At 39.5% G+C, this 18,741-nt stretch overlaps 2 protein-coding genes across 3 annotated transcripts; both read left to right on the plus strand.

Annotated features, from left to right (window-relative positions):
• Positions 1 to 100: 100 nt before the first annotated feature.
• On the plus strand, positions 101 to 1,929 carry tex30 (testis expressed 30). The gene is made up of 5 exons (XM_057335912.1): positions 101 to 199; positions 401 to 637; positions 754 to 805; positions 933 to 1,144; positions 1,375 to 1,929. The coding sequence occupies exons 1-5, from the start codon at positions 185 to 187 to the stop codon at positions 1,543 to 1,545; spliced, it is 687 nt and encodes a 228-aa protein (XP_057191895.1). The 5' UTR covers positions 101 to 184; the 3' UTR covers positions 1,546 to 1,929.
• A 349-nt stretch (positions 1,930 to 2,278) lies between these two features.
• Positions 2,279 to 6,986, plus strand: nepro (nucleolus and neural progenitor protein). 2 transcript variants are annotated; one of them, XM_057335907.1, is made up of 9 exons: positions 2,279 to 2,424; positions 2,645 to 2,799; positions 2,944 to 3,032; positions 3,112 to 3,240; positions 5,022 to 5,099; positions 5,244 to 5,611; positions 5,707 to 5,771; positions 5,882 to 6,111; positions 6,462 to 6,986. In XM_057335907.1, the coding sequence occupies exons 1-9, from the start codon at positions 2,298 to 2,300 to the stop codon at positions 6,853 to 6,855; spliced, it is 1,635 nt and encodes a 544-aa protein (XP_057191890.1). In that variant the 5' UTR covers positions 2,279 to 2,297; the 3' UTR covers positions 6,856 to 6,986. The 2 variants fall into 2 exon arrangements, with proteins under 2 accessions (XP_057191890.1, XP_057191891.1); XM_057335908.1 differs by lacking the exons at positions 2,279 to 2,424; positions 2,645 to 2,799 and adding an exon at positions 2,440 to 2,602.
• Positions 6,987 to 18,741: the final 11,755 nt, after the last annotated feature.

An 18,741-nucleotide genomic window follows, 5' to 3' on the forward strand; every position in this document is an offset into this window, starting at 1 on the left:
GGATAAAAGCGTCTGCTAAATGTAAATGTAAAAATTAATTAGGAAAGGTAACTTAACGTTTAGACAAAGTTAGGCAAGTTCTCTCCTAAACACTAGATGGCGCAGTACAACAACAACATGATTCCGTTTCCCCACATTTAGCTGCACGCGTGAGAGTTGCTTCTACTACTCAGCCTTCTTCGTGATGATGTTTTCTGAGGTACTTCTCCGTATAGACACATTAAAAACAACCAAATAACAGTCAGCGTATAATACTTATACAAGGACTAAATAATTTACTGATAATTATAAAATACTGATTGTCCAGCTACAGAATATTACATAACCAAATGTCATATTTTTTTAAGAATTCAATTTGAGATCTTTTTGAAAGATGTTTTAATATGTTGTAATACCGCAGGAGAATGTAAGAATCCCATTCGAGCAGAAACAGCTGGACGGCGTGTTTACTGTTCCCGCTGATGTCACCGCGTTGCGTGCAGCCGTGGTGATGACGCACGGCGCGGGGGGAGACATGCACATCTCTCATCTGGAGACCATGGCGCGTGCTCTCGCCTGTTCAGGTGTTCTGTGCCTGCGCTTCACCTGCAAAGGCCTGAACCTGGCGTACAGAATCAGAGCATACAGAGCTGCTGTAGTAAGCATTTATTTTTCAATATTATAAGCGCATTGTGCAGACATATAAGCACACATTGTACAATAAATTAAATACATTACATGACACCTTAATTTATTTTATTTTTTACTAAACAGGACTACTTAAAAGCTCATGAGAGGTATACACCAAATAGTATTTTTCTCGGAGGTAGGTCTTCCTGTCTCTCAGATACACATTTTTTAAAGGGGAACTGAAAGATCAGCAGTTGCTATTTTGGTTTGTAGGGTCTTTATTTCTGTGAAATGTGTGAATTTTTGTAATTGCATGTTTCCAGGCCGTTCTATGGGTGCTCGTGCAGCCGTTGCAGTGGGTAGAGTCATGTGTGCTGAGCAAGAGGATGCAGTGCAGGGTCTTTTGTGTTTATCATTCCCACTGCATCCACCAGGAAAAACGCACACACACATTGAGAGAAGCCAAGACCTCCGTGCATTGTCCCACACTCCTGTGCTGTTTGTTTCTGGCACAGCAGACACCATGTGTGAACAGGTGAAGTTGAATGTGAAGATTTAGGCGGTCTGGGATTATAACTTGAAAATAGTGATCTCAAAGATTTTCCTGTTGAACATTTAATATTTGTATCATTATTTAGTTTCTTGTAACTTCTCATAAACCCATCAGGTTTGCTTGAGCACTGCATTGAGGGGCCAGTTTTTTTGTTTTGCTTTCTGATTACACCAAAACAAGCAGGGTATCATTTTATCTTTTCTTTTTTTCAGAAACTTATGGAAAATGTTATAAAGTTAATGCAGTGCCCCATAGCTGTTCACTGGGTCAAGGGTGCGAGCCATGGGCTTACAGTACGTGGAAGAACTGAAGAATCAGTCTCGGAGGAAGTGAATTCACAGATCATTACATGGATACTAGAACATAAATTAGATAAATATTAATCATGATTATTCTTATAAATATCTTGCATATCTCTCCTTTATATGTAAAATCTTTTTTTTACTTTTAAAATTAAATAAATCATCATTAATTAATCAAATAACTTGCTTTTGACTTTATTTTATTTATGAACAATTACTTTTTTAATAATAGATAATAGAACTTTTTAAAATGTGTTTAGAAATTGTGAAACTATAGTGCTCCGTTTTGCTGGTTTAAAGTGTGTATAATGATAGGTTTAGAGTGTTTAGTAATATCATTGCGTCCCTCACAAAAATAATATATATATGAAGAGTTTGCTTCCACAATGAGATAACTTCGTTTTAAAATAAATTCAAAAATCATGTTTTTTATTGTGCATTCCAATTAATATCAATGAAACTGCAGTTGTTTTGTTTTGATTTAAATCATAATAACAAACAAAAATACAGCTAACTAACTAAATAAAATACAATAAAAACATGATAACATAATAAAAAACATGATTTTTGAAAAAAAAATGATTTATCTCATTTTGGAACCAAACTCTTCATATATTTACTGTATTTGCGTCCGCTTATTAATACTTTTTATTTCATTATTATTGAGAGAGAAAAAACATGAAAGAAAAGCACACGTATGATTGATACACAACATTTCAAAAGCAGAACAGATACGGCATACTTAAAATTAAATCGTGAGTAAAACACTTGAACGGAGTATTAAAGCTGTGCATGTACCTTTTAGGATCTATGACGCAATCACGAGCTAGCGTATGATTGGCTGGTTATCACTCCTCGACAGACAGGCTGTAAACATGGCGCAGGAACCCTGGAATAAAGTTCATATTCCATTTCCAAGCGCTGTTTCTTCAAGTCGAATCGCATTTACTGATACAACAGGTATGTCTCTATATATTAAATATGACACATTTTCCGTTGTGCACATATAAGACAAAATAACAGTTCGTCTCGCTGCAGCTGAACTAAACGCATGGTTCCCACACGTGCCTTTTAAAGCTCGTGAAATAATGCGCACAGCTCCGTCCCCAGCCTCCAAAGGAGCCATGGCCTTTTAAAAGTAGGAAAATATCTTGTTTTATAATAACGTGTCTCTTTTAAGGTGTCCTGGTTGAACGTCTGCTTGCTGACTGTAAGAGAGCGTTGACACTGTTATGCAGCGAAGTCTTGCAGACAGAAATCCGTGTGATGTATGAATTACTTTACGTGTTGAACAATAGCTTCAGACAACACAAGCCTTTTCGATCACTAAAGCAGGTGTGAACCCAGTGACTTGATTTTTGTATTTATACATTGTATAATGCATTTAAAGAATGATCTCTTTCGTAATAACTACCCATGGCAGTCACGTTTTCGTGTACATTTGGTAAGTATTTTAGCTCATATTTGTATTATCTGCAGGTCGAACAATGCATAAACCGCTTGAAAGAGATGAAGTTACAAGGAGCAATAGAAGACCTGAAGGAATTGTGTCCAAACAAATATCAGAGGTGAGGTGTGGGTTTACTGTAATATGTTTCAGTAATATAGGTTTTTTATTTAATATTTTTGAAATGATGTTTTGTGTAGGGATGCTGGAACAGATGTTGGGGAGTGTGACGTTCCCAGTCAGCCCATGTTAGAGTGGGTCTGTCTCAAACTTCTTGGTGCCTCCAGCCTGCTAGCTCGAACACTGGAACGGTGCACCCAAGCGTTCCTGTATCCTTACAGTGTCACTCTTGTTTGGCCTCATATGGGTTGAAGCACAGACTGAATATTAATGCACTGACTTTTAGGCCGGTTTCACAGACCAGGTTTAAAGGACTCATTAAATGAGCACTTTCAACAAGTTGATATGATTTATTAGGGTCTTCGCGAAATGTCTGGAACATATTTTGCTTAAAAACACTCAATGGCTGTGTAAACAAAACCCTTTTTGCCTCGTCAAAAACAGCTATGCTCACATCAAACCGATTTGGTGCATGTCTCTTTAAATGATAATGAGTTACAGCAGACCCCACCCCCCCCTTCCATCGGGGTGTCAACACAACACGTGTAGTACTGCCATGGCAATGGTTTAGCTAAATTATATTTCTTAATCTCCTCTGCGGTTAGTTTCGTTTTAAATCTCAAATCATTCGTCCGGAAACTAAAAAATCTGCCACAGCAAACTGCGTTCACGTTGTGCATGTATGCTTGCCTAAAATCCAAGGAATGCGCACCTGCAGATCTCAGCGGAATTACGTGGATTTTAGCGCTTGTCGTTGACAAGTTATAACGTTACACACACAACGTGAGACCATAACTAGTATGCTGTGACAGATTTTTCAGCCTAAGGACGAATGATTTGAGATGTTTAAAACGAAACTAACCGCAGTGTTCACCCCTGTTCATTAGCAAAACAAACAGCTTGCCGCAGTTGAACATAATTAACGCACATAATGTATTAACATACATACAGCTAAACTCCAAGTGCCCATTTGCCAAATAACATATAAATATAGAGTAAGTTTAACACTGGCTTTGAATGTTCTATTTAGCCCGTGACTGACTTGGCTCCCTTTGCTATGATATGCTAACGTTATCCTCCTATATATACGGTACATGTACATCAATTCAGACTGTTGATAAATATGACTTACATCGGCAGCTTTGTCTCGTTCAGATGGTCTCGATCCCTCTTGAGGAACAACTTTGAAGCTAATCCTGCTTGTACTGTCCCAGGTTGATAAAGCACTCCGGCTTGAAGTGATTTGTGCAAACAAGCAGGTTTTTACTTATGGTTTCTGAGGGATTTCCACTAAAAATAAAATAAATCCACTCCTGTCTCTACCGAGGTTAGAACTCTGTGCAGCGACTACATTGCATGTTGTCCAAGAACTTTAGCCATGGCATCACGTACACCGCTGTAGCTTGTGAAAACAACAATGGCGGCAGCGCCGTGGGTGGAATTGTGTATTGGGGCGGTAATATTATAATAAGAGCCTGCGTCTACATCACATCAGGAGCGAAATCTGAACGGCTCGATTTCTCACATGCTTGCAGAGAAAGGCTTACCAAAACAAAGTTACTGGGATCTTGTTTTTCACGTTTTGTGGGTTGCTAGATGCACCGGGGACCTGATTATAGCACTTAAACACAGAAAAAAATTGACTTTCATCCAATGGGTCCTTTAAGGCTAGTCCTAGACTAAAATGAATGTGTGACCTGATATAACTCAATATAACTTGCCCAGAAATATCTTAAAATATATCAGTGCCATTGTTTTGTCTCAAGATGCACACCAGTAATGTATTCTTATAAGGCATTCTTATAAAGCGACATAAATATCTTAATTCAACTAAGGCATAGTCCTGGCTTTAGCTAAGCTGTGTCTGTGAAGCCGGGCCTTATAGTTTTGCTTAAAACTTTTGAAGTAACTTTCAAAAAGTTATTCATTTTGTGTAATTTTGTTGGGATCTCAGAAACTGAGTTGCTCTGGTCCTTGACACCCCGGTTAGGCGGACACGACAACACCTGCACCTGGGAGAATTCATTGTCCTGAATGTGGTGATAACCAGCATGTTAAGTCGCCTCTGGTGAGTTTACTGATTTTGCTTACTATGCCAATGCTTAGAATAATAATGATTTGACTTTAATAATGGAAACACCAGTCTAATGTGCCTTTCTCTCTCTCTCTCTCTCTCTAAATATTTTATATATTTCTGTATATATAATTTTAGGGTGTTCTTCAGAGGCATTCTGAGAGCCCTCATCCCCATGTACGAAAGAACCATTGAACTGCTCCAGATGGTGAGGCAGTCCCAGCTCATGGCCTACCTCACAGACTTTACTCTGCCTGGGAACCTGAAAGACTTTCTGTTCCATTCACACCCTGATCTGCCAATGGAAGATGACTCTACAAAACCATCATGGGCCTCAAGATGGGTTAAAAAGCACCAGTTGTCTATTCTTAGCAGGCTTTTTGAGAAGACAGAGATGGAGGAGGACAAGGGACGAGAGGAGAGAGAGGTGATCCCAGTATTATCTTCTGGTCACTATGAAGGATCTAGTATAGATCTGGGAACAGCAGTCCTACAGCAACGACCAGGTATTTGGGGATTTTTTGGCCAGTGTGGTTTATTTTGTTAATGTTTCTCTGCTTTTATATGTAAATGTGTGTATTATTTGCCTGAAATTCTCCAGAAGTCTCATCCTATGGACTGGACATAAAGGCTATGCTTCAACAACCTTGCAAATCAGTGAAACAGGTATTTGGTACATTTCCGTCACGTCAGTGATTGGTACACTGAAAAGTCTGTGCATTAGTTTTTCTGCTTTTATACTAACATTTCTGTCCAATGTTTTTTTTTTTTTTAAGATTATGTCTCAAGGGGCAAAATTGGATAGCTCACGCCAAGCTGGAGTCTCTCAAAAGAGAAAGTTCTTGAACTTGCTGCGGAAGGTGTCGTCCTTCAGCAACATGACTGCCCAGCTAAAGGAAGTAATACACTGGTGTAGGAGCTGTAAATTACATCAAGAGCGTAAGCGTGTGTCCTACTTACTCCTGAAGTGTTTGAGAATGGAAAGTCTGGAAGCTGATGGCATCAGGTAAAGTAAAATATTGTTTATATACTATAGCCAAATATATGTTTGTTTGCACAAATTTATCATACTTTCTTCGTACAGTGTATGCATTTTGTCTTTGAAAAATACTTATCAGTCACAAAAAAAGCATTGTGCCTTAAGTTGTTGGTTCAACTTTAAAAAAATAAGAAGTTACCTGGTTGCCATACAATTTTGAGATAATTCAACTTAAAAATATTAGTTAACTCAATGAATTTGGTGCAAACTTGTTGTGTTGACTAATATTTTTCAGTTTCAGTTAAAAAATAAGTTACATGGTTGCCTTAAAAGTTTAAGTTTTATCTCTAATAAAGTCATAATTGTTTGAATCCCAGGGTGGAGAAGAGATTAAAGATGTTTAAGGTAAAAGCTCAAAAGGCGTTGGTGCTTCAGAAGAACCTTTCACTAAAATGTTCCAGTTCCTTTTCTGCTATTTGGAGAACTCGGTGGCACCGCAGAACTTCAATTAGATCATTCATGGCATGCTACAGAACTACCAGACGATCTGTGTTTGCAAGGATGAGCTCTAAAACTGTTAAAGAATTGTTTGCGGCGTCATTAAAGAACAGGAGGAACTGCAGCCCAGTGGATCAACAAAAAGAGGTGTCTGGACATAATGTGGCACCTACTTGTGAGGAGGACAAAATGCATTTGCAGACTGTCATGCAGAAACCAGTGAATTTGCCCAAGAATGACATTGATGATATTTTTGCGTCCATTGGATTTTAGTTGTTCAGTGTTGAATGTATGAACTTGATATTTTTTACAGACCACAGCAAATGTGAACATAAAACAAATGTATATGTAGTTCTATGTACTACAAAAGTTATATGAAGTAATTGAAAATAAAGGGATAGTTCACTCAAAAATGTATATTCTGTCATCATTTACCTCTTGTCATTTCAAATCTGTATGACGTTCTTCGGCAGAACATAAAAGAAGATATTTTAAAGAATGTTGATAAATGTTGTTTTAAAAGGGGTAATATAATTCATCATTTTCAGATGTTGGGTAGTGATTATACATTATTAAAAAAAAAAGAAAAATGTGGTGCGGATTAGATTTTTTTTAGTTCTTCGGAAAAGGGCTGTGCAAAAATATCGATGCATGTAACTATCGCAATATTTTTTTTCCGATAGTGTATCGATAGTGATGCCTCTACTATCGATATTTTTATTTAAATCATGTCGTATACATACGGCCAAAAGTAAGTGGAAGCGAGCATGGTGAAAAAGATAAGAACACTTGGAGCTCTCAGAGCTGATGTGTGGGTGTGCTTTGCTTTTCAAAACAAGTAATGGAGTAATGAGTTATATAAAATAATGCTGTTTGTAGGCTTCGCAAGTCATGACACAAGTCACTTGGCTACTGCAGTGCATTAGACAAAAAGTATATTAAGAAAAGTAACAATGACATTTATTGTGCTTTCACGGATGTGACACCAGTGCATTTACAGCACGGATGAACCAGGGGTTTTATACTGCCCATGTTCAGTGTTTTAACTGTAATGCACCACAACAGCCAAGTGACTTGCGTGAGCCACCTTATTCCCCTGTGCTACCCACTTGAGGGGCACAATCAGGCCCGGATTAAGAATTCAGAGGCCCCTGGGCACAAGTGTCTTATGGACCCCCCTATACACACACGTGTGCACAATAAAGTTTTAAATTAGCCTATAGAGTACTACATGTATACACCTCTATCTTATACAGGATTACATTGACAAGTTACAAACTATGACCACAACCTGAAGGACAATATCATCACCTGTACATGTCCTCCATCATGATTGCAACAAGGCCTTCCTGGACCAGCAGCAACAATACCAAGACATTTCCCTGCATACTGTAACTCACTGCCCAGATAGCACAATCCATCTGGCTTACGTCTATTTGACGTCTGCATTTACATCTGCAAAACATCTGCAATACATAGTTTGCTCATCTGCAATACGTCTCTGAGATGTCTGAATGTCTGTAATACGTCTGCTAAAGATCTGGAGATCTTCTGCGTAAAAACATCTGCTAAACATCTTAGAAAGAGCAGCTTTACATCCATTCTAAATCATAAACATCTTACAGACATCTTCTAGATGTCTATATGACGTCTGACAGCAGACGTCTCCGAGACGTATTGCAGATGAGCAAACGATGTATTGTAGATGTCTTGCAGATGTAAATGCAGACGTCAAATAGACGTAAGCCAGATGGATGTGTGCTATCAGGGTGGCTTATGCAAGCAGCACACACTACCACACCTCTATCAATTCAGTTCTATCAGATTCTTCCATAATTCACACACAACCACGCCGGATTCACAAAACTGTTCTGAAGAGAAATAATAAGAACTTTCTTAAGATAAATTATAGAAAGTGCAATTCTCAAGTATTATCATCTTCATTTTTTCTAAGAATAAAAGGGCAGTCTTTGTCAATGATTAAACTGTAAGAGTAATTTGTCCATTTGTTAAACTTTGTTTGTGTAACAAGCACCTCGCGACTCACGTTATTATGTAAGCGTGTAATGTGTTACAGTAAACGGCATTAACGGGTATTATAAGTATACTTCTTTAGCCTATATATTACGACATCATAATATTTGTGTGTATGTAAACACGTTGCAATGTATGTAAAAGCACTGGTGGTTATCTAAGGCTAAATATTGGTAAAGTAAGGCAGTTACTGATCAACATTATAAATATAAAATTCATAATTGGCAAGGAAACACCACAAAATAAAAACTTGTACCTTTTAAGATTTAAGACAACCACGGGGGTATTTCAACTCATTATATTTACAACAATAAAGCCGTTCTTATTGACATATTTTCAGTTTCTGTTGTCAGTTCATGACGCAACAATATCTAACAACTCACCATAAAAGCTGTGATTTCGGCTATGTTCTTTCACAAAGCCTCGTGGTAACCATGTGCATATTTACAGACGAGCTGTGTTCATATTTATATATCCAAACAGTCGATAACAGTGACAGGTTGTTGGAAATGCTGTTTTGTACTCATTTTATTCATTAGTCACCTGTCGTACGGTGCTGCTTCTTCCTGCCGCTCACTGTACAGAGTGACACCGAGAGAAGGGATACCTGCGCCGAGAAAGAGAGACCTTGCGCTCGCGGGGCAGCACTGGAGACATTTTCCCACTGAATGAAAGCAAAGGTTTATCCGAGAATTCGTTAGATTTGTCGCTATGCGCTTTTTCTGAACAAAAGCTATAGGGCTCGTAAAAGTGACTTAATCAAAAGACAGACTTCCTAAATTAGAAATACTGTTTTGTGTGCGCACATCCATATAAAAAGTTACGCGGGCCAGATAATCGCACAGCAGAATGAATATAGCGAAAACGCTGTCATGTGAATTTTTCTTCCCTTAGCTTGCTTGGGCCCCAAGCGCGCATGGGCCCCTGGCCTTGTGCCCATAATGCCCATAATGGATAATCCGGGCGCAATCCACAGTTTGAGAACCCAAAACTCATCATGGCCACTCTGCAGAGGTAAGGGATGTTTTTACACTTATCCTTACAGAAACCCCCCGGTGGTGCACAGCATGTTGTATTTCTAGCTCTACTTTTTACATTTTCTATTTAAAGTATTGCAATATATCGCAAATGTGTATCGAAATACATAGCAATATATTGTATCGTGACCCATCTATCGTGATATGTATTGCATCGGGAGGCACTTGCCAATACACAGCCCTACTTCAGAACCACAGCATTGTGTAAAAATGTAAAGTAATAACATAGTGAATATTGACTGACTCGGTGAGCAGCTATACGAGTAGCTAAATAGAGTTTGGGAATCTACATCATTGTGCATTGCATTCTGGGCAGTCGCCGCCATGTTTTAGGACAAACTCAGCAGCGTACGATGACAGCAAATACAAATCACTAGAGGAATAAACGACTGTATTTACATAAAAAAATTAAGAGCTGCTTGCAATCCCCTTGATCATTCAAAGGAGCACTCCTTTATGGACACAGAGTGATCGCAAAGAGCTATATCACAAATGACATTTCTAAATGTATTTTGTACATTTCTCATGGTGTGAGCACTTAAAAATTCAAGCGGATCAGAAATGATGAATCTTTATTGTGAATGAGATTAATCAGTTTTTTTGCAAGGTTCAATGATAATGACTTTTCTGCTTCACATGAAAGAGCTGCATCAGCTCTTGCACAGAGCAATAATTTGGAAAGTAGTCCAACAATTGATATTAATGTCAATGAGGTTCGTTAGCAACTTAAGTACATTAAAACCAACAAAGCTGCAGGCCCTGATGGTATCCATCCACGGACGCTCAAGGTCTGTGCTGATCAACCGTGTTCAGTTCCCCATTCTATTTTCTCTTTGTCTTCATCAGAGATACCTATAATATGGAAAACATCATGACTTGTTCCTATCCCAAAACAAAAAATGTAATGTGGATCAAAAAGTTTAAATAATTTTGAGACCTATACCATTAACATAGCATGTAATGAAATGCTTCGAAAGGATCCTTCTGGGTCATTTACTACTACTACTGCCAGGTGTCATCTTTTTTAGACCCTTTACAATTTGCTTATAGGAAAAATGTGGGTGTAGATGATGCAATACTGTTTATGTTACACAATATTTATAGTCATCTGGAAACAAGGGATAGTTCGGTTAGGATTACATTTTTTTATTTTTCTAGAGCGTTTAATACAATACAACTACATGTTTTAGCTGAAAAATTGTTGCACTGAAATATACATAGTGCAACTATCATGTGGGTACTGGATTATCTTTTATGTCGTCCCCAGTTTGTCAGGCTGGATGACAATTTATCTAATATTATAAAGACCAAAACAGGTGCACCACAGGAAACAGTTTTATCCCCCTTCCTATTTTCCCTCTATACCTTGGAATACAGGCATAAATATCCATTGTGTAGTTTACAGAAATGTTCAGATGATACAGCCCTTTTAGGAATTATCAATCAAGGTAATGACGTGACTATTGAAAAGAGAGGTTGAATTATTTGTTTTATGGTGTGAATAAAAAAATAAAGAGTTGATTATAGATTTTAGACGTAATAAGGAACCTACCTGTGACAATTAGAGATCAGAATGTTGAGATAGTTCAATCATATAAATACCTTGGTGTGTACCTGGATAGCAAACTGAATTGGAAGAGGAATAGCGAAGCTGTTTTTAAAAAGGCACAGTCAAGACTATTCTTCCTGAGGAAGTTGGGCTCTGTAGCTTAAATGTTTTTTATAAGGGAATTCTAGCCAGTGTGTTGTTCTTTGCAGTGGGGGGGCAGTATTGCAGTGGATGATAAAAATAGGATTAATAAATTAATTAGGAGGGCTGGTTCGGTCATAGGCTTTACTCCTGATTCATTGGAGATTATCGTTGAAAAAAGAACTAGAGCAAAACTTAAACTGATTCTGTTTTGGAGATCATCCACTACATAGTATTTTTAGTGGATTTAAGAGCTCATTTAGTGGTAGATTGGTAATGCCCAAGTTTTCTACAGAGCGTTTTAGAAGGTCTTTTATACCCACTGCTGTTAGGTTTTTTAATAATGTTTTATAATTTTTGTATCTTGTTTGTATTGATGTCCATTGTTTGCTGTGTCTTTTGTATTGTGAAATGGTGGAGAATGAATTTCCCCTCACAGGGATTAATAAAGTTTTCCAAATCTAATCTAATAATGATTACAGATGACAAAGCCACGTTTGGGCAAGTTGTTTTGATTAAGTTGCACTTTCACCATTGTGTTGTTTCTAAGCTCCAAAGTGTAAAATTGCGCTTGGGGATCCGTTTTCCCCGACGGTCATGAGTGCAGATATGGCAGTTCACAACACAGCCAGCGTTCTACATTCTAATGTATGTTTAACTGCATAATATAAATGTAAACATCTACCTCCACTATTTCCCAGTCTCTATACTGTGGTGTCGGTGTCTAAAAACCCATTCTATTGAAGTCTTACATCTCAATATATTTTATTTAATGAAAGGTGCAAATCAAAACAAAACCAATAAAAGTCAAGCAATACTTATTTAAGGTCATGAGCATATCTTCTATAAGAACCCAATTGATATAAAATGTTTTGATCAAATGCTTAAAAATGAATGTTTTGTAGTCATGATATGGAAATACATAAAACAAAAGAAATACAAAATAATGTAAAAGCTTTGCTGGCCATCACTGGCACATTATATTTTCTACAAAACTTGTTAATCGAAGTCCACCCAAATGAGGAAGTTGTTCATTTGAGATGCTATGAGACAGATCTGCAAAAAGACATGAGCTGAAGTACATCTGCTCCATACAGATCTAATTTACACGTTCAAAAATAGTTTGAGTGTGATTATTATGCCTGCCTGTTGTTCTTCACCCATGAGACCAACCAAGCATCATCACAACTGCAGTGAAGACAAATTCCCTGGAGATTTAAGTCCTTTAAAATAGTGAGATGTTCAACAGAGTTTTGAAGAATGTTCACATAACTCTGTGTTCTAAACACCAGACCTGTCAGTGACTTCAAGTCCTTTGTCAGACTTACATCCAAAAAGAAAATTCTGCAGTTGTTCAGAATCAACATGCAAGGTAAATGTCCCGGGTCACGTGTGCATAGTGCGATCTCTGTCACACCAGGGGCATGTTCAAGCTCAAACCGGTGAGCAAACGACACGTTTCCTGGAAGCGGTTTGCAACAGTGTGCAACAGGGCTTGAGATGTTTTCTCGACACGTTTCCTATATAGGCCTACTGCCAAAATCTAATTTGACCGATATAAGAAACTTTGATATTTGCATATTTTTGCCTCACCTGCCACACATTTCACAACTTTTGTATAATTAAAGAGTGTCTAAAACGAATATTATCATTTGTATTAGATGTAATGCAATGTGTATGCACGATTTAAAAAAACGCTGTATTTTCCACACAGTGTGCATGTTTGTGTCTCCTCTTTGCCCCGCCTCTCTAAAAAGTGCGGATTCTTTACAAAGCTCATTGCTCTGAAAAGCAAGGTGAGCCATGATTGGCCAGTTAACCAGTGTGTAGTGATTGGTCGAATACTGCAAGCATGTGACGGAAATGTAACGCCTCTTACCATATAAGGAACATCACTTTGCAAAGAAATTGTACTGACAGGTGATAAAATGTCATCTGTACTTCCTTATCAATTTGAGCCCGAATCTGATATGGAAAATGAAGATGATCAAGCCGATACATTAACTTTACCAGCACGACTTGAGCAGGATGTAAAGGATTGGTAAGGTTTTTCACACAAAGAAACAACATGCACTACAAACACACGACAAACTCACTAAAAACGCGTGTTAGTCCGTAACAAAGTCTTTTACAATGAAATTATACTTACAGGCTGTGAATCTAAAGCGCCAGACTGTCCTTGTGAAGTTGTAATGGTTGGAATTGCCCCACTTTTTAAGAAAGGCTTTCGTGCACAGCCGGCCTTGATCTCTCCCAGGTTCATGAAGCAATCATCTGTGAAATGTGCTGCACAAACTTTAATATTCGGATTGTACTGTTCTGGAACAATATTGTAAATAAAATGTAACCATTCGGTTTTAGTCGTCTCATCTTTTGGAAGTGCAAACAAAGAGGCTTTATTTTCGCAACGAAACATACAGCGTCTCCACGACATGGCTGCGATACAATGAGATTTACAGGTACGCCCACCTTACTCGCGTATACATTTGGGAGGTCTTAGTCAAATCAACAGGGAACAAATCAACTTAGTCCGAGTCAACAGGGAAGACACGTGGTGGTGGATTATGTTTTTATATAAACGAAGGTTGGTGCAGAGATATAACAACACTGAAGAAGATGTGCTTTTCGTACTTAGAAGCGTTCTCTATCAACTGCAAACCTTTTTATTCGCCACGCGAGTTTTCCTCATTTATTCTCGTGAATGTTTACATTCCTCCACATGCTTGTGCGAGCGCGGCGCTGCAACAGCTGGCGGATTACATCACTGACACGGAGCAGCAACACCCGGATTCTCTTATTATTATTATTGGGGACTTTAACAGAGCAAACCTCTCCCGTGAGCTGCCAAAATACAGGCAGCATATCACATGCCCCACCAGAGACAGCAACATTCTGGATCACTGTTACACCACAATACGGGATGCATACCACTCTGTTCCCAGAGCAGCTCTGGGTCTCTCTGATCATTGCCTGGTTCATCTTCTTCCGACCTACAGACAGAAGCTTAAATCTGCCAAGCCTGTAGCAAGAACAGCAAAGAGATGGAGCAGCGAAACAGAGCAGGCCTTACAAGCCTGTTTCGACTGCACGGATTGGAGTGTCTTTGAAGCTGCAGCCACTGATCTGGATGAGTTAACTGACACAGTGACATCCTACATCAGCTTCTGTGAGGACATGTGTATTCCCACCAGGACTCGCTTAACATACAACAATGACAAACCATGGTTTACAATGAAACTGAGACAGCTTCGTCAGGCCAAAGAAGATGCTTACAGAAGTGGGGACAAAGTCTTGTATAATCAGGCCAAAAACACACTGACAAAGGAGATAAGAGCAGCTAAGAGAAGCTACTCTGAAAAGCTGAAGAACCAGTTTTCAGCCAACGACCCTGCATCAGTGTGGAAAGGCCTGAAAGACATTACCAACTACAAGCCATCATCCCCTCAGTCTATGGGTAATCAACGACTGGCTGACGACCTGAACGACTTCTATTGTCGTTTTGAAATGCAGAGTCTCACCCTTCACACCCGCCCTGACCCTATCTCTGCTATACCATTAACACCTCCTCTTGACATTCAACCTGCACTTAAGATCTGCGAAGAGGATGTTTGCCAGCTTTTCCGCAAACAAAAGATCAGAAAAGCACCAGGCCCAGACAATGTCTCACCCTCCTGCCTGAAAGTCTGTGCAGAGCAGCTGTCGCCCATCTTCACTAATATTTTTAACAGATCTTTGGAGCAGTGTGAAGTCCCTTCATGCTTCAAACGCTCCACCATCATCCCTGTACAGAAGAAACCCAAAATATCTGGACTTAATGACTACAGGCCTGTTGCTTTAACATCTGTGGTCATGAAGTCATTTGAGAGACTTGTACTGGCCCACCTGAAGGACATCACCAGACCACTTCTTGATCCCCTCCAGTTTGCTTACCGAGCAAACAGGTCTGTGGACGATGCAGTAAACATGGGACTGCATTACATCCTACAACACCTAGACAGACCAGGGACTTACGTCAGGATCCTGTTTGTAGACTTCAGCTCGGCCTTCAACACCATAATCCCAGACCTCCTCCTGCCCAAGCTTACCCAGCTCTCTGTGCCAACCTCTACCTGTCAGTGGATTATTAACTTCCTGTCGAACAGGCAGCAGCTAGTGAGGTTGGGAAAATTTAAATCCAGCACATGTACCATCAGCACCGGAGCTCCTCAAGGATGTGTTCTTTCTCCACTGCTATATTCACTCTACACAAACGAATGCACCTCTACAGACCCTTCTGTCAAACTCCTGAAGTTTGCAGATGACACCACAGTCATTGGCCTTATTCAAGACGGTGATGAATCTGCCTACAGAAAGGAGGTTGCTCAGCTGGCTGCCTGGTGTAGTCAAAACAACCTAGAGCTGAATGCATTCAAGACAGTGGAGATGATAGTGGATTTCAGAAGGAACCCTCCATCACTTCCTCCCCTCACCATCCTGGACAGCACTGTGGATACTGTGGAGTCATTCAGGTTCCTGGGCTCCACCATCTCTCAGGACCTGAAGTGGGAGTCCCACATAGACTCCATTGTAAAGAAGGCCCAGCAGAGGTTATACTTCCTCCGTCAATTGAGGAAGTTCAACCTACCACAGGAGCTACTGACCCAGTTCTACTCAGTGGTCATCGAATCTGTTCTGTGCACTTCAATTACTGTTTGGTATGGCTCGGCCACCAAATCAGACCTACGAAGACTACAACGGACAGTTCGTAGTGCTGAGAAAATTATTGGTGCTCCTCTGCCCACACTTCAGGACCTGTACGATTCCAGAGTGAAAAACAGGGCAAGAAAAATCATCATTGACTCCACACACCCAGCGCACAAACTCTTTGATCTGCTGCCCTCTGGCCGGCGCTTTAGAGCACCAAACACCAGGTAACTGATAACTGCTCCTTAAGAGCAATATTCCACTTCCACTACTCCTATAGTGTGCACTATAGTGCCTTATTATATCTACATCTTATGTATACATGTATATAACACTACCTCTACTTACTAAATTATCCATTTGCACAAGTGTACATACAATCTGTTAATATGTTTATTCTACTATATACTACCCTGTACAATGTCTCTTATATGTTATTATCCCCCATTTTCTGTAAAATAGTCTTTATTTTATATATGCACAATTTAGAATCTTTTAGACTGTAAATCGTATTACATTGTATTGTCATTGTGTTGAATGTCTGTACTAGAAGCTTCCAACACCAAAGAAAATTCCTTGTGTGTGCAAGCACACTTGGCAATAAAGCTCTTCTGATTCTGATTCTGATTCTGAAATCATACCACGAACTGATGTAGATATGTGGGGGTGTGGTTACACGAGGCGTTTCAGGCAGGTCTTGGTAAGCATTCGCGTTCAGATAAATTGCATCTTTTGGTCCGACACTTTCATCTTTGCAATTTTACGTGTCTAATACATGCATGGGCAACTTATAACACACCAAAGACACAGAAAAACACGTTCGTGCCATACGACCCCTTTAATGCATGTTTTTTAAAACACCGAAAGTCACCTTTTATGTCTGTCAGTGTTCCTGAATAGTAACAGTTTTGAACATACAAGGTTCCTGTCCAACAGTGACAATACTGTACTTGATAAACTGTTTGATGTGCATTTGAAAATATTCTTGTGAATTTCTTTATCCAGAGTGTTAGTATGGCTGGTCCCAGTCATTCTAGATTAAATGCTAATATGGTTTTAGAGATGCTGCATGATGAACAGGATGAGGAATTCATTATTCGTCCTGATTCAAGAGCACAAATGTGTAGTTGAAATTTTTTAGGCACGTAAGAGGCATTGAGATGGCACTGGAAATGTGTGATTTTATTTTGTCTGTTTTATTTTCTCTTATTTGGTCACAACAATTCACTAAAGTTGCACTACAGATCCACTAGTTCAATTTAGTGTCATCAGTTATCTGTAAGTGCCTAATGTGTTGGTCTAAATAACTAAAATTATTCTTTTAACAAAATGTTGTCTTTATTCTTTGGTTTTATCATGATTGTATTGATGGGTGATTTTAGTCATTTGGGCCATTTGTGTGTAAACTTGATGTAGTAACACAAAACCCAAGAAAATTTTTTAGACCCATGTTGTGAATTAGAAGGGGTTTCCATAGCTTGTGCATCAAAGGGTTAATGGTCTGCCGTTTAATTCTAAGTGTGGAGTTTGCATTTGGGAGCTGTTGCTGTGAATCCACATAATGAAGTTCATCTCCATGCAAGTGAAACAGGCTATAGTTACACTGTAAAACTTTGCTGTAATTTCGCAGCAGGTTTGCAGTAACTTACTGTAAATTTAATTAACAATTTTGTTTTACTCATCTCTCACCACTGGAACATTTCCCACAGTCTTCAAAGAGGCCCGTATTACCCCACTACTGAAGAAACCTACTCTTAATCCTGCACTGTTAGAGAACTACAGACCAGTATCACTCCTCCCCTTCATTGCTAAAACTCTTGAACGTGTGGTATGTAACCAGCTCTCATCCTTTCTCACCCAGAACAACCTCCTGGACAGCAACCAGTCAGGTTTCAAGAGCGGTCATTCCACTGAGACTACGCTGCTCTCTGTCATTGAAGCCCTGAGACTGGCAAGAGCCGCCTCCACCTGCCGCCTTTGACTCCGTTAACCACCACATACTCCTGTCGACCCTCAAGGCTATGGGTACCTCAGAGGTAGGTTATTTAGAGTATCCTGGAGAGGTGAGGTCTCTGAGTCCCAACATCTCGACACAGGGGTGCCTCAGGGCTCAGTGTTTGGTCCGTTGCTATTTTCTGTATACATGACATCCTTAGGCTCTGTCATTCGGAAACATGGCTTTTCCTATCACTGCTATGCGGATGATACACAACTCCACATGCCATTTCAGCCTGACGATCTGACTGTTTCTGCATGCATTTCAGCATGCCTAGCCGACATATCGCTCTGGATAAAGGACCATCACCTGCAGCTGAACCTTGCAAAAACAGAACTGCTTGTAATCCCGGCTGACACAAAGATTCATCACAACTTCTCCATTCAACTGGGCTCATCAGCCATCACATCTTCCAGAACGGCCAGAAACCTGGGAGTGGTGATCGACAATCAGCTTAACTTCACAGATCAGGTTGCCAGCACCACCTGGTCCTGTAGAATAATCCTCTACAATATTAGGAAAATTAGACCTTTCCTATCCGAGCATGCTACGCAAGTCCTAGTCCAGGCTCTTGTTCTGTCCAGACTGGACTACTGCAATGCGCTACTGGCTGGACTTCCAGCTTGCACAACCAAACCTCTACAGATGATCCAGAATGCAGCGGCAAGAGTGGTCTTCAATGAACCGAAGAGAGCTTACGTCACTCCTATCTTCATTAA

The sequence above is a fragment of the Triplophysa rosa genome, linkage group LG6 (genome assembly GCF_024868665.1).
Source record: "Triplophysa rosa linkage group LG6, Trosa_1v2, whole genome shotgun sequence".
Lineage (NCBI taxonomy): Eukaryota > Metazoa > Chordata > Actinopteri > Cypriniformes > Nemacheilidae > Triplophysa > Triplophysa rosa.

Coding starts and splice junctions, on each gene's coding strand:
- tex30 (XM_057335912.1), top strand. Junction 806..932: donor AAATAGTATTTTTCTCGGAG/GTAGGTCTTCCT, acceptor GCATGTTTCCAG/GCCGTTCTATGGGTGCTCGT. Junction 1,145..1,374: donor CAGACACCATGTGTGAACAG/GTGAAGTTGAAT, acceptor TCTTTTTTTCAG/AAACTTATGGAAAATGTTAT.
- nepro (XM_057335907.1), top strand. CDS start 2,298: ATGATTGGCTGGTTATCACTCCTCGACAGACAGGCTGTAAACATGGCG. Junction 3,033..3,111: donor TGTCCAAACAAATATCAGAG/GTGAGGTGTGGG, acceptor TGTTTTGTGTAG/GGATGCTGGAACAGATGTTG. Junction 5,772..5,881: donor CTTGCAAATCAGTGAAACAG/GTATTTGGTACA, acceptor TTTTTTTTTAAG/ATTATGTCTCAAGGGGCAAA.